The sequence below is a fragment of the Bombus terrestris genome, chromosome 16 (assembly GCF_910591885.1).
Source record: "Bombus terrestris chromosome 16, iyBomTerr1.2, whole genome shotgun sequence".
NCBI classification, from domain to species: Eukaryota; Metazoa; Arthropoda; class Insecta; order Hymenoptera; family Apidae; genus Bombus; species Bombus terrestris.
The window spans coordinates 2,937,003-2,959,734 of NC_063284.1; the positions used below are offsets into that span (position 1 = coordinate 2,937,003).

Sequence of the window (22,732 nt, forward strand, 5' to 3'; positions counted from 1 at the left end):
TTTATCAATTTAATTTATTTGGAATAATATTTTTAAGGACGATGCTAGAAAAAGGAATAGAATAGTATAAATTTGATATAATTTTTCTCTTTTTGAAGAGATCTACACTATCGGTAATGTTGAAATTTCGGTGGTTAAGATCTAACTGCCCTAAAGTTAATAATCGATAAGGATAACAGTCGATTATGAATTAAAAATTTCATTATATTTTATATTGATAATAATAGTAATTTGTTGTTTACTTTCATTATTTTATTAGCGATTTATTAGAATTGATTAGTCTAATAATGCTCAGAGGAATAGTAATTTCTATAGGGGTCTGCATTACCAATAAGGTAAGATACAGGATACGTTAAGCAGCAATATAAAGAGGGAAAAAGGGGAAAAAAAGGATGTATATTTAGATCGTTAAGGATGATACTTCATAATTTTAAAAACTATGAATTAGTGAACACGAATTTAAACTCGGAAATCTGCAATTTTTAATTACCTAAAATCGAACGATTGTAATTAAGTAGATTGTAGTTTACTGATGGTACTATAAGTATCACAAAAGTAATGTATCACAAAATTATAGTTCGATTTATAAAATATGTTAATGATGAGTACCGATCGAATTTGAAATTCGATTCTAGTTTTAGGAGCACCAATTAATATACATGCAACACAATGTCAGAACTAGTTCTATGTTGATCTTATCTCATAATAGTACATTTTACTGTTATAACTGGTATACAAAAAATTCGTTATGTAATTTTTCAAACATCAACGGGGAAAGATCAAATTATAACATTTTATTATTCTCTCTCTCAGAATCCTATTCTCTCTATTCTCTTTTGTATTATAAGTTTCGTAAAGATGTTGAAAGTGTATATTGACGATGAATGCTACTGAACGCAGTTTCTGTTTGTTTTAACGAGACGAATAGGAATACACACGAACTGGTGAAAGGTAGTCGAAAGTAAGCAGTGGAATCGAATAACTAAGGCAAGACTATTTATTGCCTACTCAGTGATAAACTGTAGAAAAAAGTATCATACGTCGTTGGGCGAAACTGTTAAAAAAAAAAAAGAAAAAATTTATTCCAGCTCGGTTCCCTTGCAAGATATGCTCCGTTAATTTAGTCCAATCATTTCATGTGACTATTATGTTTGTTTTCAGTTAGGATTAGATACAAATTATACATATATTAGTACATTCTATAGAAAGGTTATTTTTATGGAAATAAAATGTTACAAAATTTCATTGCTAGGTTATGTATATAAAATATATGTTGGTAGGGTCTTTTATTCGTAAATTCAGCTACTTGTATTGCGAAATGTTTCATTTCTAGTTAATATAATTTAGTAGTTAGTATAATTACTAACTATTATATACTAGTAGTTATAATTTAATTTATATTACTATAATTGATAGAGAATTTACAAATACACTTACTATACTTTGAATTTTAAATGTTTTCAAAGAGTTTCCAGATTTTTTCATTTAATAATTTGTTATTTTATTTTTAGAATATTTTCACAAGAATAATGTAGTGAGTTCAGTGCAACGAGAGAATGGCAAACTTTCCGTTTCTTCTGTGTGTTTTTAACGCTTGGTCAAGAACTCGGCTATTAATTGCAATCATAACTGGTAACAAGAAGAAAGGAAAATCGCAGAATCACGAGGAATTTGCTGGTTCCATCAATGTCACTTTCTCGACCTTTCATTCGATAATTTTTCCTCCCTCCACAGCATTTCGCGCGCGAATCGCCAACAAAATTAAATGTAGTTACATATGAGACATTTCTACCTCTGACGGTAGTCTTGTAAAGCAGTCGCATACCATCATCCGAATAACGACATTTCAAGTGACTATACGGTATGTAATCATATTTTATTTGACCGTATTTAACAAGTAGATTACAAATGTTTAAATTTGTTCCTGTGCTTTCTTGTGAATCATTTGTCCCATATATTAAGCATGTCCTACCAATTTATCCTGCCTGTTTTTCACATAAACAAATATCATTTCTAGAAGATAACTTGAACAGTTGCCGCTTTTTCGCAAGTTACGAAAAGAAGGACGTTCTTTGTACACCTATGCATACGATCTTCGTACACATCATCATCTTTAAAAATTCAAGATTGTCCTAATATTTCGTCGCAGAGCGTAGTAATTAAACTGTGGATCTTTATACATTTATGGGAAATTTAGGGGCGTAAAAATGCACGGAATGCGTGTAATATGTAAATATCCAAAATGGAGTTTAATAATTTATTATGATATCTGGTAGATGAAACAAGTTTCTATTTAAATTTCATTCGCTCGGTTATGTTCATAAAAATATGAGTTTGCATAAAAATCTGCAGTTTAGTAATAACAGTAATAACCATTTTTATTTTATTTCCTGGTTAAATCGTGTTCTACAGAACGGAATATCGATGTCGACCAGTGTGTGTATCCGATGCTGGTCAAGAGATCTTTAAAGGTGACCGTAGCTCTCTTCGAACTCCTTTGATGCGTGGGGATAACTGGAGCTACCAGTTAAGTCAAGTGTATCGCGTCGGGGCGAAGTAGTACACTATTTCTTTCCGGAGTGCGTGCATCGGATCGAGGTTCCAGAGGATTGGCAGCCGTATAAGAGAATAGAGAAGAACATCCTGGAAGTCTAGGGAGGGCAGTACGCGCAGGAACTACTGTTCAACGACTCGCTAATCGACACACAAAAGACATGAATCTCCTTTATTTCGTAAGTGTCACTTTTTTCATTTAACTCTTTTGATTTCTCTTGTGTAAAAGATAGCGAATATATTTTTAGCAAGAATGCCGAACGAATATCGAAGAAATCATAAAAATTGCGAAAATACAAATAGTATAACAGAGTGAGAATTTTTAAATGGAAGTTAAAATTAAAAGATCGAGCATTTATGAACTTCTATTCTCTCTACGTGTGTTTCAATTAACATTTTCAACTTTGAAAATTTGTTTGAAGATAAAATGCTATTTAGTAAAATTGCTGAGTGAATTTTGGAAAAGGACTATAGTAAAATTGTAAGAACACAGATGGTACAGTATAATCGGAACTTGTTAATGAAAATTAAAATTAAGAAATTTAATATTTATATACTTATGTTATTTATTTAAAAAGTTTCTATATTCGCAAATTTAATTTAACATTTCCTCGTAACTTATTGCAAATTATTTTAAGTAAATTTCATGAATTTTGTTATTGAAAAACAAATAAAAATAAGACTTTTTACAATACAATTAGTTAAGTTCCCGAGTGAATGTTTTCTTATTTATTCAGAAATTTGATTTAATATCTGCTCATGAAATTTTTAAACCCATTACGACTATTTATAGTTAACTAGAACTATTTATAGTTAATGTATGTGCAACACTTAGAAAGTAATTAAATCTTCAATGAAGAATCGAAAGTAAACTTGAAATAACGATACTAACGTGTTTACTATGTTAATAAGTTATATATAGAATACATATAAATATTTTTATCATTGTTACCAGAGAAGTAATATTATCTTCACGTTATGTATTGTGACTGACACAATTCTTCCCAATGACAAAGCCATCTTCATTAAATAATTAAAAACTAATTATTTTTGTGTCTAGTAAAAATATTGCTCGACATCAGGAAGCCCAGAAAACGCTGATGATTATGATAATCTTTGCCATTAAGTGCGAAATCGATGAATTTAATGGAAACAGGAAATTGGCTGACTATAATTTTGCTTATATTTTATGGAAGTATGGGGAGAAATAGAATTTAATGGTTGCAAAATTCTATATATTTAATGCTTTGCAAATTCTCCATTTCTAGTATTTTATCTTTTTTTTTCCTTATTAAAATAAAAAAGGATAAGTCTCTATGATTTAAGAGTATAAAGTTTATTATACTTTTATTACCTTGCCGATTCTCTTGTATTATCATTACTTATTGGTAGATTGCGGAGTTTTATATATTCGGATGAAATTTAAAATATCCAAAGTATTATATCGCATAGGTATAATAGTCCCTATGTATTTAATTAGGTTTATAAAAATACGAGTTTCCACAAAAACCCCTAATCTACTCATTAGTATTTATTTTTATATTATTGTATCCTTTTTTAGTTTTAGTATAGTAGTAGTATACTTTTATTGTGAATGTAGCAGAGGAGAAAGAAGAAATTGATGAAACAAATTGTTTCTTCTTACAGGTGGCTGCGGTTATATGGATAACAACCGTGACAGCGACATTGGAATCCGATTCCCATGGAAACTGGAGCAACGAAAAGGTAAACGCGAAGAACTTTCCTGTATCATAATACGCCGACGATTTGCAAATCTTTTCTCAAGTGATTTCATTTTCCCAGCTCCGATTACTGTTTGCAGATCCATTTGCATTCCACTCTTCTAAACTTCCAAATTAGTTGGTGAAGATTTCTATATTTCTCTCTTTTCTAAATCTGCCACACAATTTTTCTATGTATATCTTTTAACTTTTAAACCAAAGGACATTAACTAAAAGGAAATTATTAGATAAATTTCCTTTTAATATTTCTACTATAATGATAGTATATATAATTTTTAGTCATTTTAAATAATCTTTTTCGTTATTTATTGCGAATTTCCATTAAATTAATGATATTTGTTACAAGAAAGCGGGATTCTTCTGACTAATAAAAAAGTTCAGATTAGATAACAGCTATATGCAATCCAAGAGAGAAATCTCAATCGGTATAGCGGAGAAACGTTGTGTCGAGGTCGTATTAGCACGTCTGCTTCGAGGAATTCACCAAACCACTTATTTTCCATCCCCCTTTAATAATCCTTGTCTTTCCACGTTGATTAGAAAGTTTTGACTTCCTGTCGCTTTGCTATGACGTTAATGTATAGCATATCATTCCCTCTAATAGTATTTTGATGAACCAGTGATCGATTTTATGACATCACATTGATCATAAGGAAACAATTGCGAACAATTTCATTTTATGAATATCGGTATTCACAAGTAGAATAATTGGTTGAAAGGTGATAAAGGATCATTAGATATATTAATTATCTTGAGGATTATAGCAAAGATTGGTTCAGGGTTTTCTGGGTATTTTTTAAAAAGTCAATTTTTTTTTATCACTATATATTCTTTACTTAAGCAAACGAAAGATACACTAATCTTATATTAAATTCTTTATATTTTTTATCGAAGAAAATAAAGATTATTAAGTATCTTTTAAAAAATTCACTATTAGTGTTTTCTTAACCTAAATCAAGTTCCATAAATTGACGAAGCTATTAAGCAAAGAAAATATATGTGTTTCTACTAGCCTCTCTGTAATATCTTTCAACGTAGAGGACTATAAATATACCTTTCAGAGAATCTATTACTAATATTTCCATAACCTAATTCAAATTCTATAAATTCAGGAAACTATTAGACAGAAGAAAAGCACAATGGTTGCTACAAAAGGAAGTTAGCATTGTTTGTTATTAATATATATATATCATCCTCGCAATCAATTAGTACTGTTTCCATAACCTAACCTAAGGTTCTTAATCAAACCACAAGTCGGAGGAGCTCTATTCGCATGTCCTTGAGAATGCAACAGTGAACCCAACTCAGAGCGGAAGTTACTTTCGACGCGGGACAAACAATACAGAACAAGTTTCGTTGCCTTACGTAAATCAGAAGAAGAACCTTTCACGTGTAACCCCCGCGGACCAATAGACACTATCCGGGGACATCCTTAACCTTCGGGCATAGAAATCTTTAACCTCGATCTACTTGCGGGCGTCATTCGAGTGCTACTTCGTGTACTGTCTCGACGACGCCTTGCACATACTTCTACAACTATGTATCTTGGTGGCTTTTTCAATTAATTTTCATGTACAGAATCGCTCGATATTTCTTATTATACATTATGTATCATTTGTATCGTGTGTATCGTATGTATCGTGTATATGTACATTTATGTATCTTTCTAAAATTTATATCGAACAGAATTAATCTTTGAGTTTATACAAAATTTATTGATAAACCAATCTAAATTTGGTTTCTGTCTCCTTCAAAATAATCCCTTACTGCAATGATATAACGATCAGGTTAACTTTCTTGTACCTCAAATGAATTTTGTAAGTCAATTGATGCAGCAGGGGATTACTTCGAATGGGACGGGAACCAAATTTAGATTGATTCGCTAGACAGAATTGAACAAATTGCTCTACATAAAGAGTTTCAGAATTACGAGTTGATCAAGCACGAGCTAATACTCGATAATTATAGATAAAACATCGTCAAACAAGGGTAGCGGTACATGCCTAACCTCACTTTATTTTTTAAATATAATTTGCACGTAACCATTATTTCACCTACGTTTCGCTTGTACCATTGCATTTTAAATCGTATGTACAAAATAATGATTTGCTATTTTTAATGGAAAGAACAAAATAGTCTTGTGGACAAATAGAAATATTTAAGTCTTATAGATTTCATCTTAGCAACATTTCAAATAGTCTTTATTTGTTTGCTTATTGGTTGTCCAGTCGAATGGCCTTCCAGCTAACCTTCATCCGCAAGTTTTAGGTGAAAGTCGTCCTTAACCTTCGCATGCTGCCTAGGTCATTTCACTCGCGTCTCATTCTCTTCCGACAAGTCCATCTAACAAAGTATAGCTTACACTTTCCCCCTGTGCTTCTACCCAGAAACGTTTACCCGCGACCAACGTGTCATTACACGCTTCGAGAAACGACTAGAATGCTTGTTTCTTGTTCGCTTATCAGGAACAAGTATGAAGTGGTCGAGTCTATTTTCAATTTTGTTAAAGAAGGTATATGCCTTTATGCTTGTACAGATTTTTATGTTAAGATTGTAATAAATCAATCGCGATCTGCTGGTATTTATTTATTTATAAATGTCGTGCGATGTTATAATTTCCATTCTTAATTTGCATGATCCATGAATGATATTCTGTGAATCACGCATTGTGAATCACAATCATTTTATTATTATAATTTTCTGATATTACATGTTTCAAATTTTTATAGTTTATAGAGTACTCATATAGTTATCAGAATTGAAGCTTCGTATCGTAATTTAGATTTTCTAGAAATTTCTATTTCTGTTAGAGATTATTTCGCTCATACTCACGAATGTACATACTTTGAATTATCGGCATATACTGAATTTCCGAGATAAGGGCAGCATTATTTCATAGTTATTCTACTTTCTCTTCTGTAGGTCACCTGCAGTAGCTTCTGCCCGACGTGAAACGCAATCTCCTGTAATTAGGGTTCGCAACCCGATTCATAAGGAAAGGAACGTTACTTAGTTAATTACTAGAAATCGTAATTAATCGTTGCATCGATTACAGTCGGAGCGAAATGCAAACTATATTCTTAGTAATATCTCGGAGAAAATCTCTTCCACTTTTCTATATCAGTATTTTATTTTCGTTATTTCTTCTGAAAATTTAAAAAGTATAGTTAGTATTTAATAAACGCGATGGATACTTATATAAATTAGTGGTTTTACAAAATTTTAGGACTCTAAGGTAAACAAGCAGTTATTTACAAGAAATACGATATAGTGGTTATTCTGGAGGATATACACACACATAAAGGAATTTCCTCATACAAAAACTGCGAATACTTTCTCCACGCACTTTCAGATGAAAGCTGGTTCAGGGTTGACCCACCTACTGTCAAAAATTCGACGTAAACGATCCCGGTCGTTCCCTTTCTCTTTCTCTTCTCCTCCTCCCACATGAGGTAACAAATCTTTCTGCAAATTTGTTTACACCTTCTCTGCTCCAATTTAAACAACTCCGTTTTTTGTTTCAGGAATTTGTTCACTGGTGATTTAATGTCCAAAGTAATCTTTCCGTCGTCATTCGACTCAGAAAGTAACTCTTCCCTATGATCTAATTCTTGAAGAAATGTTCTATCGGTAGCGCCATAATTACATTTTTTATTAATCGTCTAATTTAAAAAGAAATTATCCTCTGGGCAGCGAAAACTATAAGAAACTTTTTACTAGGATATAAATTGATTCTGAATGATTCTTTGCCTAGCGATACAATTCCTGGAGAAATATTTCATTAACGATGTAATGATTAATTTTTCTCTAGCAAATCAAGTTTTAATGAAATTTCCCACTAGGAACGAAATTCTTGAAGGAATTTTTACTAGAACTAGCTTCCATAAGAAGTTAAAGATCTTAAAGCTGATACACTAGTTACGGAGACCTTGACAAAGACATTGACCATTCCACCAGTTCTGCATTTTTTTCAACGAGCCATAGAATGTGAAAGTGCTGCCCTTTGTCGGTCGTGTGTCTTGAAAGAATGTTACAGAGTGCAGGACAATTCTGTACCTGTTGCTGCACCATAATAACAGCCTCTCTAATTAAAAAATGCTTACCTCTCATTCCTCAATCCCAAATGAAAGGGAATCTATTATTTATCTTCTCTGAGTTATAAGTTGGAATAGTAAAACATTTTTCTTTTTTCACTGGAGAGAATGATTTTAGTCAGCACAAAACATGCAAATAAGAAGACAATCTTTCTTTACTGTCTTATCTAGTGATTTCTCTTTTACCGATGCTGATTTCATCTTGTAAAACATCGTTCACTGATTATATCCAATATTCTGAAAGATCCAGAACAAGTGAAGATATTGTCGACTCCATTCGGGGATTCTCCTTTTAGAGGGAAAAACCTCAAACAGTTCCCAAGCCATGTCGCGAATTTCTCCAGTGGTTATTTCCAGCAATTATCGGACGAGTTCTCTAAAGAATTCATCAGAATATACCAACTATTCTGAACAAGTTAAATATTGTTATATTATATGGGTTATCCTAGTAATTTTGGTGGATCATACATTTATTCTAAATGTGATTAGGGAAGAATCACAGGGGAACATTCTTTTACTATTTAACAAGCATTATACTTTAGACTATTGTATTTGTAATTACTAATTACACTTCTTAACTACATTGTCCAGAACCTTAAAAATTTGAAAAAATATAATCTGAAGAGTAAAAACCATTAATTTCAATTTCAAGCCAATTAAATCTGTCCAGCTCGATTTTATATGGTATAGTATATAGTGCATCCTATATCGTAACGTTTAACATTATAAAATTTTACCCAACTTTATCAAACAAGGAGTGAAGTAAAAATACTATACTAACCAATTACATATTATATTTTAGATTATTCGATAATAAATGAGTAATAGAGTGCAGAAAGGAGACATGATGACAAAAAGGAAGCTGGGTCCTATAATTTATTGGAGGTGCATTCTAATGTGAGACTAGCCAAAATAGTTAGCTTTTAATAAGATTCAGAGCCAGTGCGCGACTCTCACTGGTTTTTCTTTTGCGCGAGCTGCAAGAATGCAGCGCGCATCTTTTCCTGTTTCGCCTTTCTTCTCGCTCGAATGGTACTGGAGAAAGGGAGACCGGTAGTTGGTACCGTAACGTCCACCTTTCTCTCATCTCGCCTGGCCAGCTGCGTTATTTTCAACCTCCTCTTGCTCGATGATATTCTACTTAAGCAAAATTTGTATCTTATATCCCCATTAATCTGATCTGCACCTCCTATGGTTGTCTTTGATAGTCCATAGTACATAAACAAAAAGTTTCACTAATTCTTCAAAAAAATCTTATAGTTTCCTGTGAGTCGATGTTTTAAAGACACATTAGATTTATTGAAAATGGAACCTTTGGTTTTCTAAGAATTCTTTAGAGGATTCTTAATTATAATATTTCTTATTTATTTTATATTTTAATATATTCTTCATAAATTTCTTCTTCTTTTTCTTTGCTTTTCCATCAATCCATAAAAAGCTGTTTGTAGTAGAGAAATGAATTCTTCAAAAGAATTACGTAATTTTCTCTGAGTACCTTTCTGTTCTTTTGATAAAAGTTTCTAAAGAAACATTGGACTTATTAAAATAGAATCTTGTTTCTATCAATGATTCTACAGGGAATTCCTATAGATAGATACATAGCCTATAAAAGACAACTTATTTTTATTTCTTCTGAATCCTTTATAATATACTCAAAGGACTCCAAAAATCATAATTAATTATCAATTTCACAAGCATCCAAATTTAGCAATTTTATTGATGAAAGTATTTATTTTGAAATCATTTGACACATTCTATTAGCAGTAAAAAGTAGTAACCAACAGTAAAATGAATTAATTATCAATTAGTCGACTGAGTTTCACCAATTATTATTTATTTTTACCAAAATCATCCACTTGACGATTTTCTACTCTCGTTTGCCCACTCGGGGAGTCGTGAGTTTCATTTCTAGAGCTTCTTCATGATCTGTTTTCTACTTCTACTTGGAACAAATTGGGTCAGACGCTCGGCCTCGCCCACTGGCTCGTGCCTTGATGACTGGTACAGCCTGTCTATACAACGCGGAGCATTGCTTCTCTTATTGAAACACCGGTACCTTCTGTGATTCTTTTTTTAACAACAGGAAAACGAACCATAAAAATCTGAACGCTATTGGAAACATTATTTCAAAAGGTTCTTTATTATCTTCTTCAAGTGTTTATCCTGAATGACAATACAATAAAGCGTTGATTAATGAAGTAATTGATTATTCAAATATCGATCAATGGAGAATTTGAAAATGGTATCAAACAAACCAACCGGAAGAAACTAAACACAGTTAAAAACGTTATTTTACAGAAATTTCTATTATCGATGGATTTCCAGCTTTATGAATTATAATACTGTAGTAGTATAGGATCAATTATTGGAATGTCAATTAATAGATCATTTGATGGTTGATGATTTATTAATAACATTTTTTTTATTTATAGAAACTCTTTGAACATGCCTATGATCAAGATCTACTCAATAGCCAGAAACAAGAAGAAACTGAAAATATCGAACAACAATTTACAAATCAACATGAGAGAATCTTCAATTCCTCTGAAATTGCCAAAGCTATTAAAGAAGAGGAAGAAACGCTGACTGTGAAATTTCATAATGAGAAAGAGGAAATTCATCAAGTGGTAGGTACACGTTAATTTATTTTTGGATACAAGATCCTACACAAATTGGACGACTGAAAATCATTTGACTTTGGAAATATTATTAGACTTTATCGCCTGACGCTAGATGTAACACTAAAAATTTATTTTTCTCAAAAATATATGAAATATCTATACATTATTATAATACCTGGCAGATAGGGCAAATTTTTATTTAAATTTCATTTTCTTTTTAATTATGGTCATAGAAATATAAAAATTTATAAAAACCTGAATTATATTTCAAAACTATTTTTGAAAGACTAATCTATTATTATTTTAAACTTTAAGCAAAACACAGAAAAATATTCATCTTTATTTACAAGCAAAAGCTTGCATTAATCACATTTGTTAGTGAAAATAGTAAATTTTGTTGATTTATTAATGTGTTAAAATAGTCTAACTGGTTTAAACGACTATATTTATAACTAATCGATTAGTTTTTAAGCGAACTAAAGGAATAGAAGGATTTCCTCGCTTTCCCTTCCTGATTGATGGAAAGTATATAATTCGCCTTCGATGCTACATGAAGCGCTGACTAATCGTATCGAATATTTGCGTCATTGAAATCGTGTAAACGAATAATAAAAACGTGTGAAAAATTACGTTAGTCGAGGTTACCGTCATCTCTTTATATAGATAATTTATAACATCAGGAATTCATATATATTGCAAGTTCCACGCGCATTTCTATTCTCGAATAATCCTCTGACATGCGCTTTCTCTCGAGCGTAAAAGGAAACGTCTGCAGGAGCGATTATTATGCTGTCCAGGTGCATTGGCGTTTATTTTTGCGTAAACAATCATACACCACGTGAATGCACGCCGGTTCTTTCAGTAAAAATATCTAACTTATTTGTAACACTTACTTGAATATTGGAAAATTATATTTACTACTAGATATGATTAATTTTTTTTTTATTTAATTTCCTTTGTTCATTATTTTGGTATTCTTGGTTTTAGAGTTGAATGTTTAGTGATTTTACTGAAATTTGTACTTTTATCGAAATTCTAATTTCGATGATATCAATAATATTGATAACAACTTTAACATTGATCATTTATTCCCTAGTGTTTCATTATTTCAAATAATAATAACAATTTACATATGTATATATTCTTAATATACTTTGTACATATTTAATAATATAATAATATACATCTTTCCAGAATGAATCCCAACAGCAATTTTCTAAACAATTAGTTCAACCATATGTCCTACCTTTGAAAGCAAAAAGCTCTTCAGAAGACATATTAAAGGAATCGCTCGATACCAATACGAGATTAGGGAAGACCAGTCAAAATGCATTTAACGAGACAGTCACAGTGGAATACATTCCATCTCAAGAAATAGTTCTACAAGATTCAAGCACAACTAGCAAATATTTCTCTCAAGAAAGTAACACCAGTGACATAGATCAATCTATTCCAGAAGAAAATCTAGATATTGAAAGTATAGGCGAATTTGGACAACGAGTACGCAGCTCATCCTCATCCAGACCAAGAAGTAACGAGAGTCACAGACGATTCAGAATAAAACAACCTTTCGATGCTTCATCGTTTTCCGAGGATCAAAGAAAACAATATAGAAAGAGTGCTCGTCCTTACGTATCCAAAAAATTGAATACTTCAAACAGTAATCTAAATACGTCCTCGAAGGAACGACTTCCTTCCTCTCTGACGAAGAGCACAGAGTCTCAGAGAACCTTGAAGCAGAAGGAAACTGACGGAGATCGTGCTAACAGTTCATCCATAATTAAGGATTCTTCTTCATCAACTTCTGCTCCCATAGCATCAGTTTCTTTAGGCAAATTTTCTGGACCAATAGTAGTTCCAGACTTTCCACGACAGAAGAAATACTCCTACACTACCACACCTGATTATACTGATAAAAACGAGGTTTCAAAGCTAACCACAACTGTAACGGAATCAGTAAAATCAAAAGTTTCAGAAGATGGGTATTTGGCGGCACCGCCTGTCATCCTAAATCCTCTGCAGGTTGGTGTCGCCTTGATGAACGCTGGGCAAGATATAAATTTAGTCAATGACCAAATCACATTGACAAAACTATATCCTCAGGACAAATCTGAGACACCAGAAGTTACCAAGATTGATACTCAGAGCTTGGTTCAAAGCGACGCCCCAGTTTCTAGGAACTTGAGCTCCGACAGTGATCAGGTATCGCAACAAGAGCAAATTTCTGAGGTGATAGCCACAAACTCGCCAGTTCAGTCAGTTGAGATCCAAAAATCCGTGGAAATATTCCATACAGCCCCCATTCAGGAGATCCACTACCCTGTGGAGTTCATTCCTAGCTCCCAGCAGCTGCCATTATTAAAGCAGCATGCACAGGAAGACTATAGAAAGCCAGGAAGGAGTCAATCGAAGGATCAGAGACAAAGTCAAATTAATATATACAGGAGCAACGAGATCTTGGACGAAAGTATTCACAACCAAGAACATAGTCGTTATGAATATAATGTGAATGAGAATGACGTTATTTATTCAGCAGGAAGTGGTCAGGTTGATCAGACCGTGGTTTTGCCTCGTCCAGCAGAGGTCAAACCCATTTTCGGGGTTACGGGGCAAGTAGACAGCGTTCAATATGATCAGGTAACACACTCTAGAGTGCAAGGAATTCCTGAAGCAAAAATTAAATTGAGTAACTATGAGTTGCCAAAGGGGTCAGCCCCTGCTGTTGCACAACCATCAAGGGGAATAGAGAGTCTTTCAGGTTTGACTAATTTAGAGAACCTGCAAGTGACTCAAGAAGCTCCTCAGATTCTGCTAAGCAAAGTTACCAGCGAACCACCGACTGAATTGAGGCTCTTGATGTCGATGTCACAGCCGTATTCCGTGGAGAAAAACATCCATGTGCCTCAGACGGTGGATGTGATTGAAAAAAAGGTGCCATACCCAGTGGAGAAAGTGATAGAGAAGCAGATAACGATTCCCCAACCGTTCCCTGTACACATACCGATAGACAGGGTAGTAGAGAAGCAGATACGGATCCCATATCCTGTCCACGTGGAGAAGGTGATTGAGAAGAAAGTACCGTTCGCCATCCAGAGGTTCATCATACCTTTACCAATTCACTTTAGGGTTTCTCAACCGGTTTCAATTCCGGTGGAGAAGGTGGTAGAGAAATCTGTACCAGTACCAGTGTCTGTGGAGAAGGTCGTTGAGAAGCCTGTGCTCCTACCTAGACCGTACTCGATAGAAATCGAGAAAGGTAGACCATATCCCTTGGAGAATAATAAACATATAAAATCAGCCCCAATTTATAATATTCAGCCTGATGGTAATTATCAGCAATCGGTAAGGCAGAATTTCCAGACACCAGTGGAGCCAATTTATGGAACTGATAATGAGCAAAGTTACTATAATTCAACAAATCAGTTTTATGGACAAGGGTATTTGGCCTTGAATCGTCCTCATGCTAGGCAACCATTGATACATTCATTGCCGAAAAAATTTGCGTCATATAGCGTTCAACATCCTCATTCGATGACTTATTCAGTAACTAATGGTAATTTAGTGGCTTATGGAAGGACGTCGGAGAAGGACAAGGTTAAGGACGAATACGTAGGTCCAGTACCAAGGAAAACTGCCACTACAATACAATCCAAGTCTCTGTACTCAGCACCGGATGTTCAGACAACGTTGAGAAGAACGAGGCAGGAAATTGGTAACACTGGAAACTTCAGGCAGTCCAAGATGGAATACGGGTTCAAGCCACCCATGGTACCTTCGGTCCAATATGATGAACAGACTGCAACGAAGGTGGAATAATTTGCGTAAATCATTATTTTATATTTTTGTTAATGAAATTTTGAGCATAGGTTTTGGAATTTTGGAATAACCTTAAATTCGTGATAATTGCTTAATGGAATTCTTGGTAATTAAAACATTCCATTTATTACCGCAGATCATAAAATTTCTAAATTTTGAAGTAACCTCAAATTTCTTTATGATTGTTTACTGTGATTTGTAATAATTAAAGTACTTAATTTCATTTCCTAGTTACTTTTTTGTTTGGAATTAAAATTTTACTTCCTGAAGGAAAAAGGAATGCGAGATATGATGATCATATAAACAGGTCTCGACACTCGCTAGGGAAAACCGTCCAAAAATTGAGTCGTGACTAGTTGTAGGAAAGCAACAAAATTCGAGACAGATAGATAGAGATGAGTAAATTGTCTCTGTCTCTGTCTAAGACATTCATAACATGTTACGCATGGGTAGAATGATAACTTTCTTGTCAGTCCATGTCGATTTTTTATAATTAGTCATGACTCAATTTTCGGACGGTCTTCTTTAAGCTTTGATATATGAGTATCGAGATTTATTTATATGATAGTGGGGTGCGGATTTCTACTAAACGTCCTTGCACAATCCTCCCCCTCTCCTCTTTTAGTCACCTTTTACGACAAACAGGGGTTGCTGTAAGTGAATTCTTAATCTCCACCTACAGGGATTTATATACTGTCGATAAAGTTACTGAGCAGTGAACGTCATCCATCCTTCAGAGTACTGTGGCGAACGTAGATTAAATCCAACAAATGCAAAGAATTTTTGCTTTCCCCTAAATCGTACCTATTATTCACTTACAAATATTACTTTTACGATTATAAATGCAATGTAAATATGAGAATATAGAAGAATGTATTATATTTATTATGAATGCGAAATCATTTAAAAATATCTCATATATCGATTAACAGAACAAATTTCTTTAATTGTGATTTTTTATTGGATAAATTATACTTTAGGTAGTAAAGACTGATACATAATATAATTATAGAAAATAATGTACTCGATCTTTTTATGTTGCGTTTCAGAGCCGCATAAATTGATTCCATTTCAATTAAATACAAAATTGTGACTAATGTCTTTTTTACTTTAGAAAAATAAATGATACGCTCACAAATTACTGTATTTTTTAAACTAAAAGTATTTTATATTTTTGTATACTTTAATTATTGTATCTTTTGTAGCAAAGATACTATTATCTTTTTCTTAATTATATATTAATTTCATAATTAGATTAAGATTAATATTAGTTTTTGTACTTTTATTAAATTATCTGAAACATGAAATATATTATATTGTTTTCATTATAAAGAACATTATTCTTTATTGCTCCCTATCTTATCGTTTTAATGAAACCTACCTATAGATAAAAGGAATGCACAGTGGTATAATTCAATGTTTATTCTTGGACGGTACCTGTTTAATTGCTCGAACAATATATATATATATATATATATATACATACATATATATATATATTAACAATCATCGTATTTCGTCGGGTCGATACAAAAATACAGAAAATACTGATACAGTTAAAAATAATAATTAAAACATTCTGGAGCCCCGCCCAGGAGACAAAGTCGATTTCTGATGATGATGCGCATTAATTTACTCATACGCACATACATACATATACATACATATATATTTATATATATATAATATTTATATATATAATATTTATATTTATATATATAGATTTCTTTATTTATATATAGTTTTATGTATAATCTGTAAAGAAGGTCAGTGCCGCTCATTTTCTTCGTTGATCTGTAAAACATATGTACAACGTTCGTTTTACATTACTTCAAAAAAAGAGAGAAAAAAAACATAATGATCGTACAGTAGAAACTTGATTAACTAGTCGGATCGTAGAACTTTCTAACCTAACCAACTAATTTTGCATTATTTAACTTTCACTTCTTCATTTAAAACTAATGATAAACTGGTAAATTTATGAAAGAAAAATCTGTTCTGTTATAATTTGCAAAAAAAACATAACTAATCTTAACGTTGATAACGAAAAAATTTTGTTAATTGGTAGATGAATGTTGGTGAAGAAAAAGTCACTGACTAAGATGTAGATTTAACAGTCTCTATAATTTGATACGCAATATACAACAACAAAACTGGAGATTCTGAAATTACAAATCTTACAAAATACTTTCGATTTTTTCTATAATCGAGATTCTACTGTACCAAATAATAAATCTTTCAAAAAAGGAAGAAACAAAATGATACAAGATTTTTCTCTCACTCACGTTCGGTGACGCACAACAGAAAACGGGTACGCTTTGTACATTTAAATGATCACCTCGCATACTCGGGCCTAATTTGTAATTTTTACGATCACAGTTGCTACGGAAGAAAAACTGTACACTGACGTTCCCCGCGCATAGTCTAGAAAAATGTACAAACGCATATAACAACGCTTACATGCGGCCGAGAAAGCTGAAAAAGAGAAAACTTTTTCTCTCTTTTTTTCATAACAGATTCGTCTCTTCTATCATTACGAAGAAAACGCATATTTTGTGAAATGACACGCTCGTCGAGGCCTGTCTTCTTTTTTTAACGTACAGTCCCTTAAGCGCCCGTTATAATTCACCTCGAGTTGTCTTCGAAGAAAAAATATGGAATGTTTTGCTTTCGTTATGGTACATGGACAACGTGATATTAATATTCTGCGATAATCGTATTTACAAGACTTACAAATCGCACCTAAGAGGACACAAACTCGTTACCCGTTGCACTTCAATCTCAATACATAAAATGCTAAAACATAATTCTTTTTTTTTTCATTATGTTATAGAAGATTCGTGCAACTTATTTTTTATTTTTATCTGTTTTAATGTATTTTCGTTTATAGATAGACAAAGTTTTTGAGACAGAAGTGCCACAGATACGAGAGCATTCCTATATAGAAGCAGTGGCGTAGTCAGATGCACTTTTTTTTCTCTTTGAACTTTACTGTAAATAAGCTATAAGTTCAGTACCCTATAGTTCGATACAAGTAATTTAATCGCATTCCGTTCCAGAATTTTACAGTGATATACATTGCAAAAAGTCGTGTTGTACATACTCAGTCTTGTGCTCCATTAGAAATTGCCTTCGTTAAAGATAAATGTATATGATATGTGCACCTGGTGAAGATTGATAGATAGTTTGAAAAAGTAAACCCTATACCAATAATACAGTTCGGAACTCTGTTTAGATTTTTAAAAAGAATTATTAGTTATTACTAGTCTTAAACTTCAAAATAAACCGATGATGTGTTTATATAAATCTAACAAATAACAATTGCAACAAATTTGTGAATAGATCGATACGCCACATCATACAAACATTTGTCAAATTTCCTAAAAATCTCTAGATCGATTCTATCTTCCCATTACGTTATTCAAATGAGTCTGTTTGCTTTCCAAATCACCTGAAATTTCTAACTACGTCACTGCACCAAAGAGTTAAACTATCTAACACTCGGATTTATCTTCCTCAACCAACTGTTGTGTATCTTTCCCCGAGTCGATGGGTGTTGGGTCGAGCTCTCTCCTCTTCAGGTGCAATTGTGGTGGATCCTTGTGCTGGATGCTAGATGGTTTCATCTCAGCTGGCAATTCGTACATACTACTAGCGCCGGTACCATTTGTAGCGCCTGTTTCTGTGTTCACCGCGTCGTACATGGGGTTACTAAAATCCCTGTTCTTGTTACTTACGTCACCAAGGTTGTACTCCACATCCAGAGGTTCCTATCCAATAAATAAGATTTTTTATTAAGACAAATTACTCAATAATTATGGAGATGTGAAAGACATTTTCAAAAGTTTCATAATCCAAAATAATTCAGTCTTATGCCAGAAGAACATCGAAGCTATCAAAGAGGGATTTTAAGTGCTAAGAATTATTACAAAAAGATTTGGCTATTGTTTCCAGTTTTCAAATAATTTCAAAATCTATTTGAGTTATATCATTTTTGAAATATATGTGCAATATGAAAAATTGTATTTACCATTCTTTCGTGAGCAGGTACGCCAAATTCAACATTGCTTCCTTGCCTGAAGGATACACTCTGAGCACCAGTTAAACTGCCAAGACCTCCAGGTTTACCGCTGTAAAAATTACCAATGATGTTGGAATAATTTGTGCATGGGATGGATTATGAATTACAATAAGAGACTTTAAAGATAGAAACTTTGGAATAAAAGAACTTACAATGGTCGTTTCTTCAGCACCATAATAACAGCCGCAGCTCCAAGGAGGAGCAAGACAGAAACAACAATGGGTATAACGATGGCTGCAGTAGCATTGCTCGACCTAGCCCCTAACATAATTTCACAGAACTCTCCATGAAAGAGATTTGGACAATCACACTGCAACTTGTCTTCGACTTCCTGGCATACTCCACCGTTTCTGCAAAGGCAGATTCTTGGTGCAGGAAGTGGTCTTTCATTAGTCGCGTCACAATGACGTTCGTTGGATCGCATCGTCTCTCTTTGTTGCAGTGGACCAATACTGTCTGAGCACAGACAGCGATATCCACCAGGAATCGGGACACATAAATGGGTACACTGGTCCTCGTGGCAGGGATTTCTTAAAGAAATGTTGTATTTCTGTTGATGATACACCTTAACTCCTCCTGAATTAGGCAGGGGCTTGACTATGAGCTCTGGTACGCCTCTGCCAAATTTATCTTGTCGGAACAGTTCAGCGGACCTCCTGGTTACCCAATATAGATTGTTTTCAAAGGTATCCAAAGATACTGGGTGTCTTAGGCTATCTCCTTTAAGGATAACTTTTCTGTTCGATCCATCCTGAAAAAAAGTGGCAATTCTTGAAATGAAGTGAATATTCCGGACCTAACTATTAAATCACCTGAAAATTTCCAAACTTTTTGCTGTATTTAATTGCAATGCTACATAAATATTGCAAGTATTATATTACGTTACGTTGACATATTACATATGATTATGTTTACAATAGCTTGCATTTCTTTTATTTAAAATAGTGACTTGCTGATTTTCTTTTGCTCAGTATATTTCAAAGACCAAATATAAAAATACAAAGGAGTAGAAAACTTTACAGAAATTGCATCAATTGGAACCTACCTGTTCAATAGATTCAATGGTGTTAAGCTTGCTGTCAGCCCAGTAAAGAACATGCTGCATAGAATAATCAATGGTAAGTGCAATAGGTTGTCCAATTCGATCATAAACCAGTTGTTTCCTTCTATCGCCGTCCATCCAAGCGATTTCGATCTTGGGCTGGCTCCCAACGTCTGCCCAAATGGCTCGACCTAGTTCTGGGTCTACTACGATAGAGGTTGGTATTTCTAGACCGACTGTTATCAAACTTCGACGGTATCTACCATCTGCCTTTGAGACCATCACTCTTCCAAATAATGTTGCTCCTGAGGAATCGATTTCTGTCCAGTAGAGATTGCCGGAAATCCAGTCTACGGCCAAACTTGTCAGCCCTGACTCGCCTTCAATAAAGATAATAGTATATCTTAAATTGATTGTATAGTATATCTATATGACCGCAATACCAATATAAGCACTATAGTACCATATATATATATATATATATATATAATAATAAATAACGTATTGAAAGTGTGTAAGTATTGACAGTGGAATATATCTTAATATAACAGCGTAAAATTATAAGCAAAGAAATTACTCTTTATATTGAGATCCTGGGCGTATCCAATCTTCACCTGTCCACCTTTAGCGTTCACCATGTACGACCTCTTAATGGAATTATCATAACCATCGATCCAGAATACATACTCCGACTTAGGATCGAAGTCCAGAGCCTGTACTCTCTTTTCATTGGCAATAACGTCAATTTCTTCTTTGCTATGAGGATCGTAGGCTCTAATTCCAGGACCATTGGCAAATAGGATCATCATATCAGTGTCTAGAGCTTTACAGACGCCACTGCGATTGTCAGACAGTTCAAATCCTTGCCTGCAGGAGCAGGAATATGTGCCATTTAGATTAGTGCAGAGCTGAGAGCACTGGTGCTGGCCAGTAGCACATTCGTCGATATCTTCACAATGCTTCCGATCATCTTGCGCGATTATGTAACCGAGGTAACAGGCACAGATGTATCCTGCATCAGTGATGTTGTGACAATAATGAGAACAGCCGCCTTTATTGCTTTCCAGACAGGGTTTATTGTGATCTATGAGAGAAATAAATGAATATTTGCTATTAATAACATTTTTAAACTTGAAATTTAGATAACATAAAACAACATAACATAAAATAACATTTAGATAACATAACACAAACATAATGTTAACGAAATTTTTAGACTTACGACAACCAAGTTCGTCAGAGGAATCTCCGCAGTCATCGGCAAAGTCACAAAGCTTCGACCGATCGATGCATTTCTTATTGGCACAAGTATACTCTGTTATGGCATCACATGGACGGATTCTGGATGCGCACATGGTCATATTGTTCTCGTCAGAACCATCACCACAATTGTCAATGCCATCGCACAATTGATATTTAGTGATGCACTTATGATTGGCGCATTGGAATCTCCTAGTTGTATCGCATTTGAAGTTTGCTGTAAAACATGAAGTAACATGATTAAACTGAATTCTATGATTATGTTTAGGAAGGTATATTATCCTGATTGTTTATTAGAAGTTCAGAGGTAGAGTACTTTAAATATCATAGATATAAAAGACGAAGGAAATAAAAATCATACCACACATGCTAGCATTTTCATCAGAACCGTCACCACAATCATCGCTTCCATCACATATATCAGTAAGATAGACACAGAGGTTGTTATCACACTGAAATCTTGTTTGTGGACAGTATCTTCCTCCTGGATACTTTGGCGGACAGCCAATTTCGTCGCTCATGTCTCTACAATCACGTGTACCATCACATCTTAGATATGATGCGATGCAGTGGCCACTTGCACACTGGAATGTATCTCCTTTGCACACGAATTCTTGACAGCCATTCTCGTCACTGTTATCGCCACAATCGTCTTCAGAATCGCATCTCCACCTGGAGGCAATGCACTTGCCATTGTCACATTTGAACTCAGATTCTGAACATTCTCTATAGCGATCCTTGCACATGGCTTCAGCTTCATCACTGCCATCCCCACAATCGTCAGCGAAATCGCAGAGCCATTGTTTAGGCACACACCTATTATTGGTGCATTTGAAGTCCATTTCAGGATCACACTTGGGACAATTCTCGGGAAGCTCGTCGGAACCATCGCGACAATCGTCTTTGCCATCACAGAACAGCCATTTAGGTATACAACGATAATTGGCATGACCTGGACAACGCTGCCAACCGGTGGTGCAATTTTTTTGACGACACATGTAGGCTGGCTCGTCGCTATCGTCGCCACAGTCATTGTCAGAATCGCACATCCATACTTTCTGAATACATCTGCCATTCTTGCAAGTGAATTCTGTGCTTGGATCGCATGGTCGATTGTCTGCAATGGTAAGACAAAAGTGTTAAGTATTTGATGACCTCCATGTGATATATATATATAGTTAGTTATAACTGGTTCTAATAGCATTTGGAGAATAAGACTTACGACAAATAGCGGGGTCTTCGTCACTGCCATCCTTGCAATCAGCATCCCCATCGCACTTCCAAGACTCGTGAATGCAACGACCATTGGATTTGCACTTGAATTCCAACTCGCCACATTCTAAGTTACAGTTGGCTTCATCACTCTTATCTCCACAGTCGTCAGCACCGTCACAGACAGCTACACTGGGTCTACAGTTACCATTCGCGCACTGGAAAACGCTAGGTCGACACACTCGTGCTACACAACTGGTGGGTTCATCCGAACCATCTTTGCAATCCTTTTCACCGTCACACCTTTAAAA

At 34.1% G+C, this 22,732-nt stretch overlaps 2 protein-coding genes across 4 annotated transcripts in view; one reads left to right on the forward strand and one right to left on the reverse strand.

Moving 5' to 3' along the window:
- Positions 1-371: 371 nt before the first annotated feature.
- On the forward strand, positions 372-15,049 carry LOC100646088. 3 transcript variants are annotated; one of them, XM_012319760.3, is made up of 7 exons: positions 372-961; positions 1,512-1,861; positions 2,018-2,229; positions 2,413-2,732; positions 4,201-4,278; positions 10,822-11,016; positions 12,205-15,049. In XM_012319760.3, the coding sequence occupies exons 4-7, from the start codon at positions 2,715-2,717 to the stop codon at positions 14,824-14,826; spliced, it is 2,913 nt and encodes a 970-aa protein (XP_012175150.2). In that variant the 5' UTR covers positions 372-961; positions 1,512-1,861; positions 2,018-2,229; positions 2,413-2,714; the 3' UTR covers positions 14,827-15,049. The 3 variants fall into 3 exon arrangements, with proteins under 3 accessions (XP_012175150.2, XP_003403143.2, XP_048269509.1); XM_003403095.4 differs by lacking the exon at positions 2,018-2,229; XM_048413552.1 differs by lacking the exons at positions 372-961; positions 1,512-1,861 and having other exon boundaries at positions 1,883-2,229.
- A 1,184-nt stretch (positions 15,050-16,233) lies between these two features.
- The window catches only part of LOC100645971 (low-density lipoprotein receptor-related protein 2), a 38,930-nt gene continuing 32,431 nt past the window's right edge, over positions 16,234-22,732 (reverse strand). The window contains exons 11-18 of the mRNA XM_003403094.4: positions 22,432-22,724; positions 21,571-22,326; positions 21,172-21,426; positions 20,527-21,033; positions 19,953-20,329; positions 19,060-19,658; positions 18,857-18,956; positions 16,234-18,596 (exon numbers count right to left, since the gene is read on the reverse strand). Coding sequence (XP_003403142.1) covers positions 18,321-18,596; positions 18,857-18,956; positions 19,060-19,658; positions 19,953-20,329; positions 20,527-21,033; positions 21,172-21,426; positions 21,571-22,326; positions 22,432-22,724 — 3,163 coding nt within the window. The 3' untranslated portion in view covers positions 16,234-18,320. The remainder of the gene's footprint in view (positions 18,597-18,856; positions 18,957-19,059; positions 19,659-19,952; positions 20,330-20,526; positions 21,034-21,171; positions 21,427-21,570; positions 22,327-22,431; positions 22,725-22,732) is intronic.

What these genes read in the sequence shown, in the direction of transcription:
- LOC100646088 (XM_012319760.3), top strand. An exon ending in GAAACTGGAGCAACGAAAAG is followed by an intron (nt 4,279 to 10,821) that starts GTAAACGCGAAG and finishes TTTTATTTATAG; the next exon opens with AAACTCTTTGAACATGCCTA. An exon ending in AAGAGGAAATTCATCAAGTG is followed by an intron (nt 11,017 to 12,204) that starts GTAGGTACACGT and finishes ACATCTTTCCAG; the next exon opens with AATGAATCCCAACAGCAATT.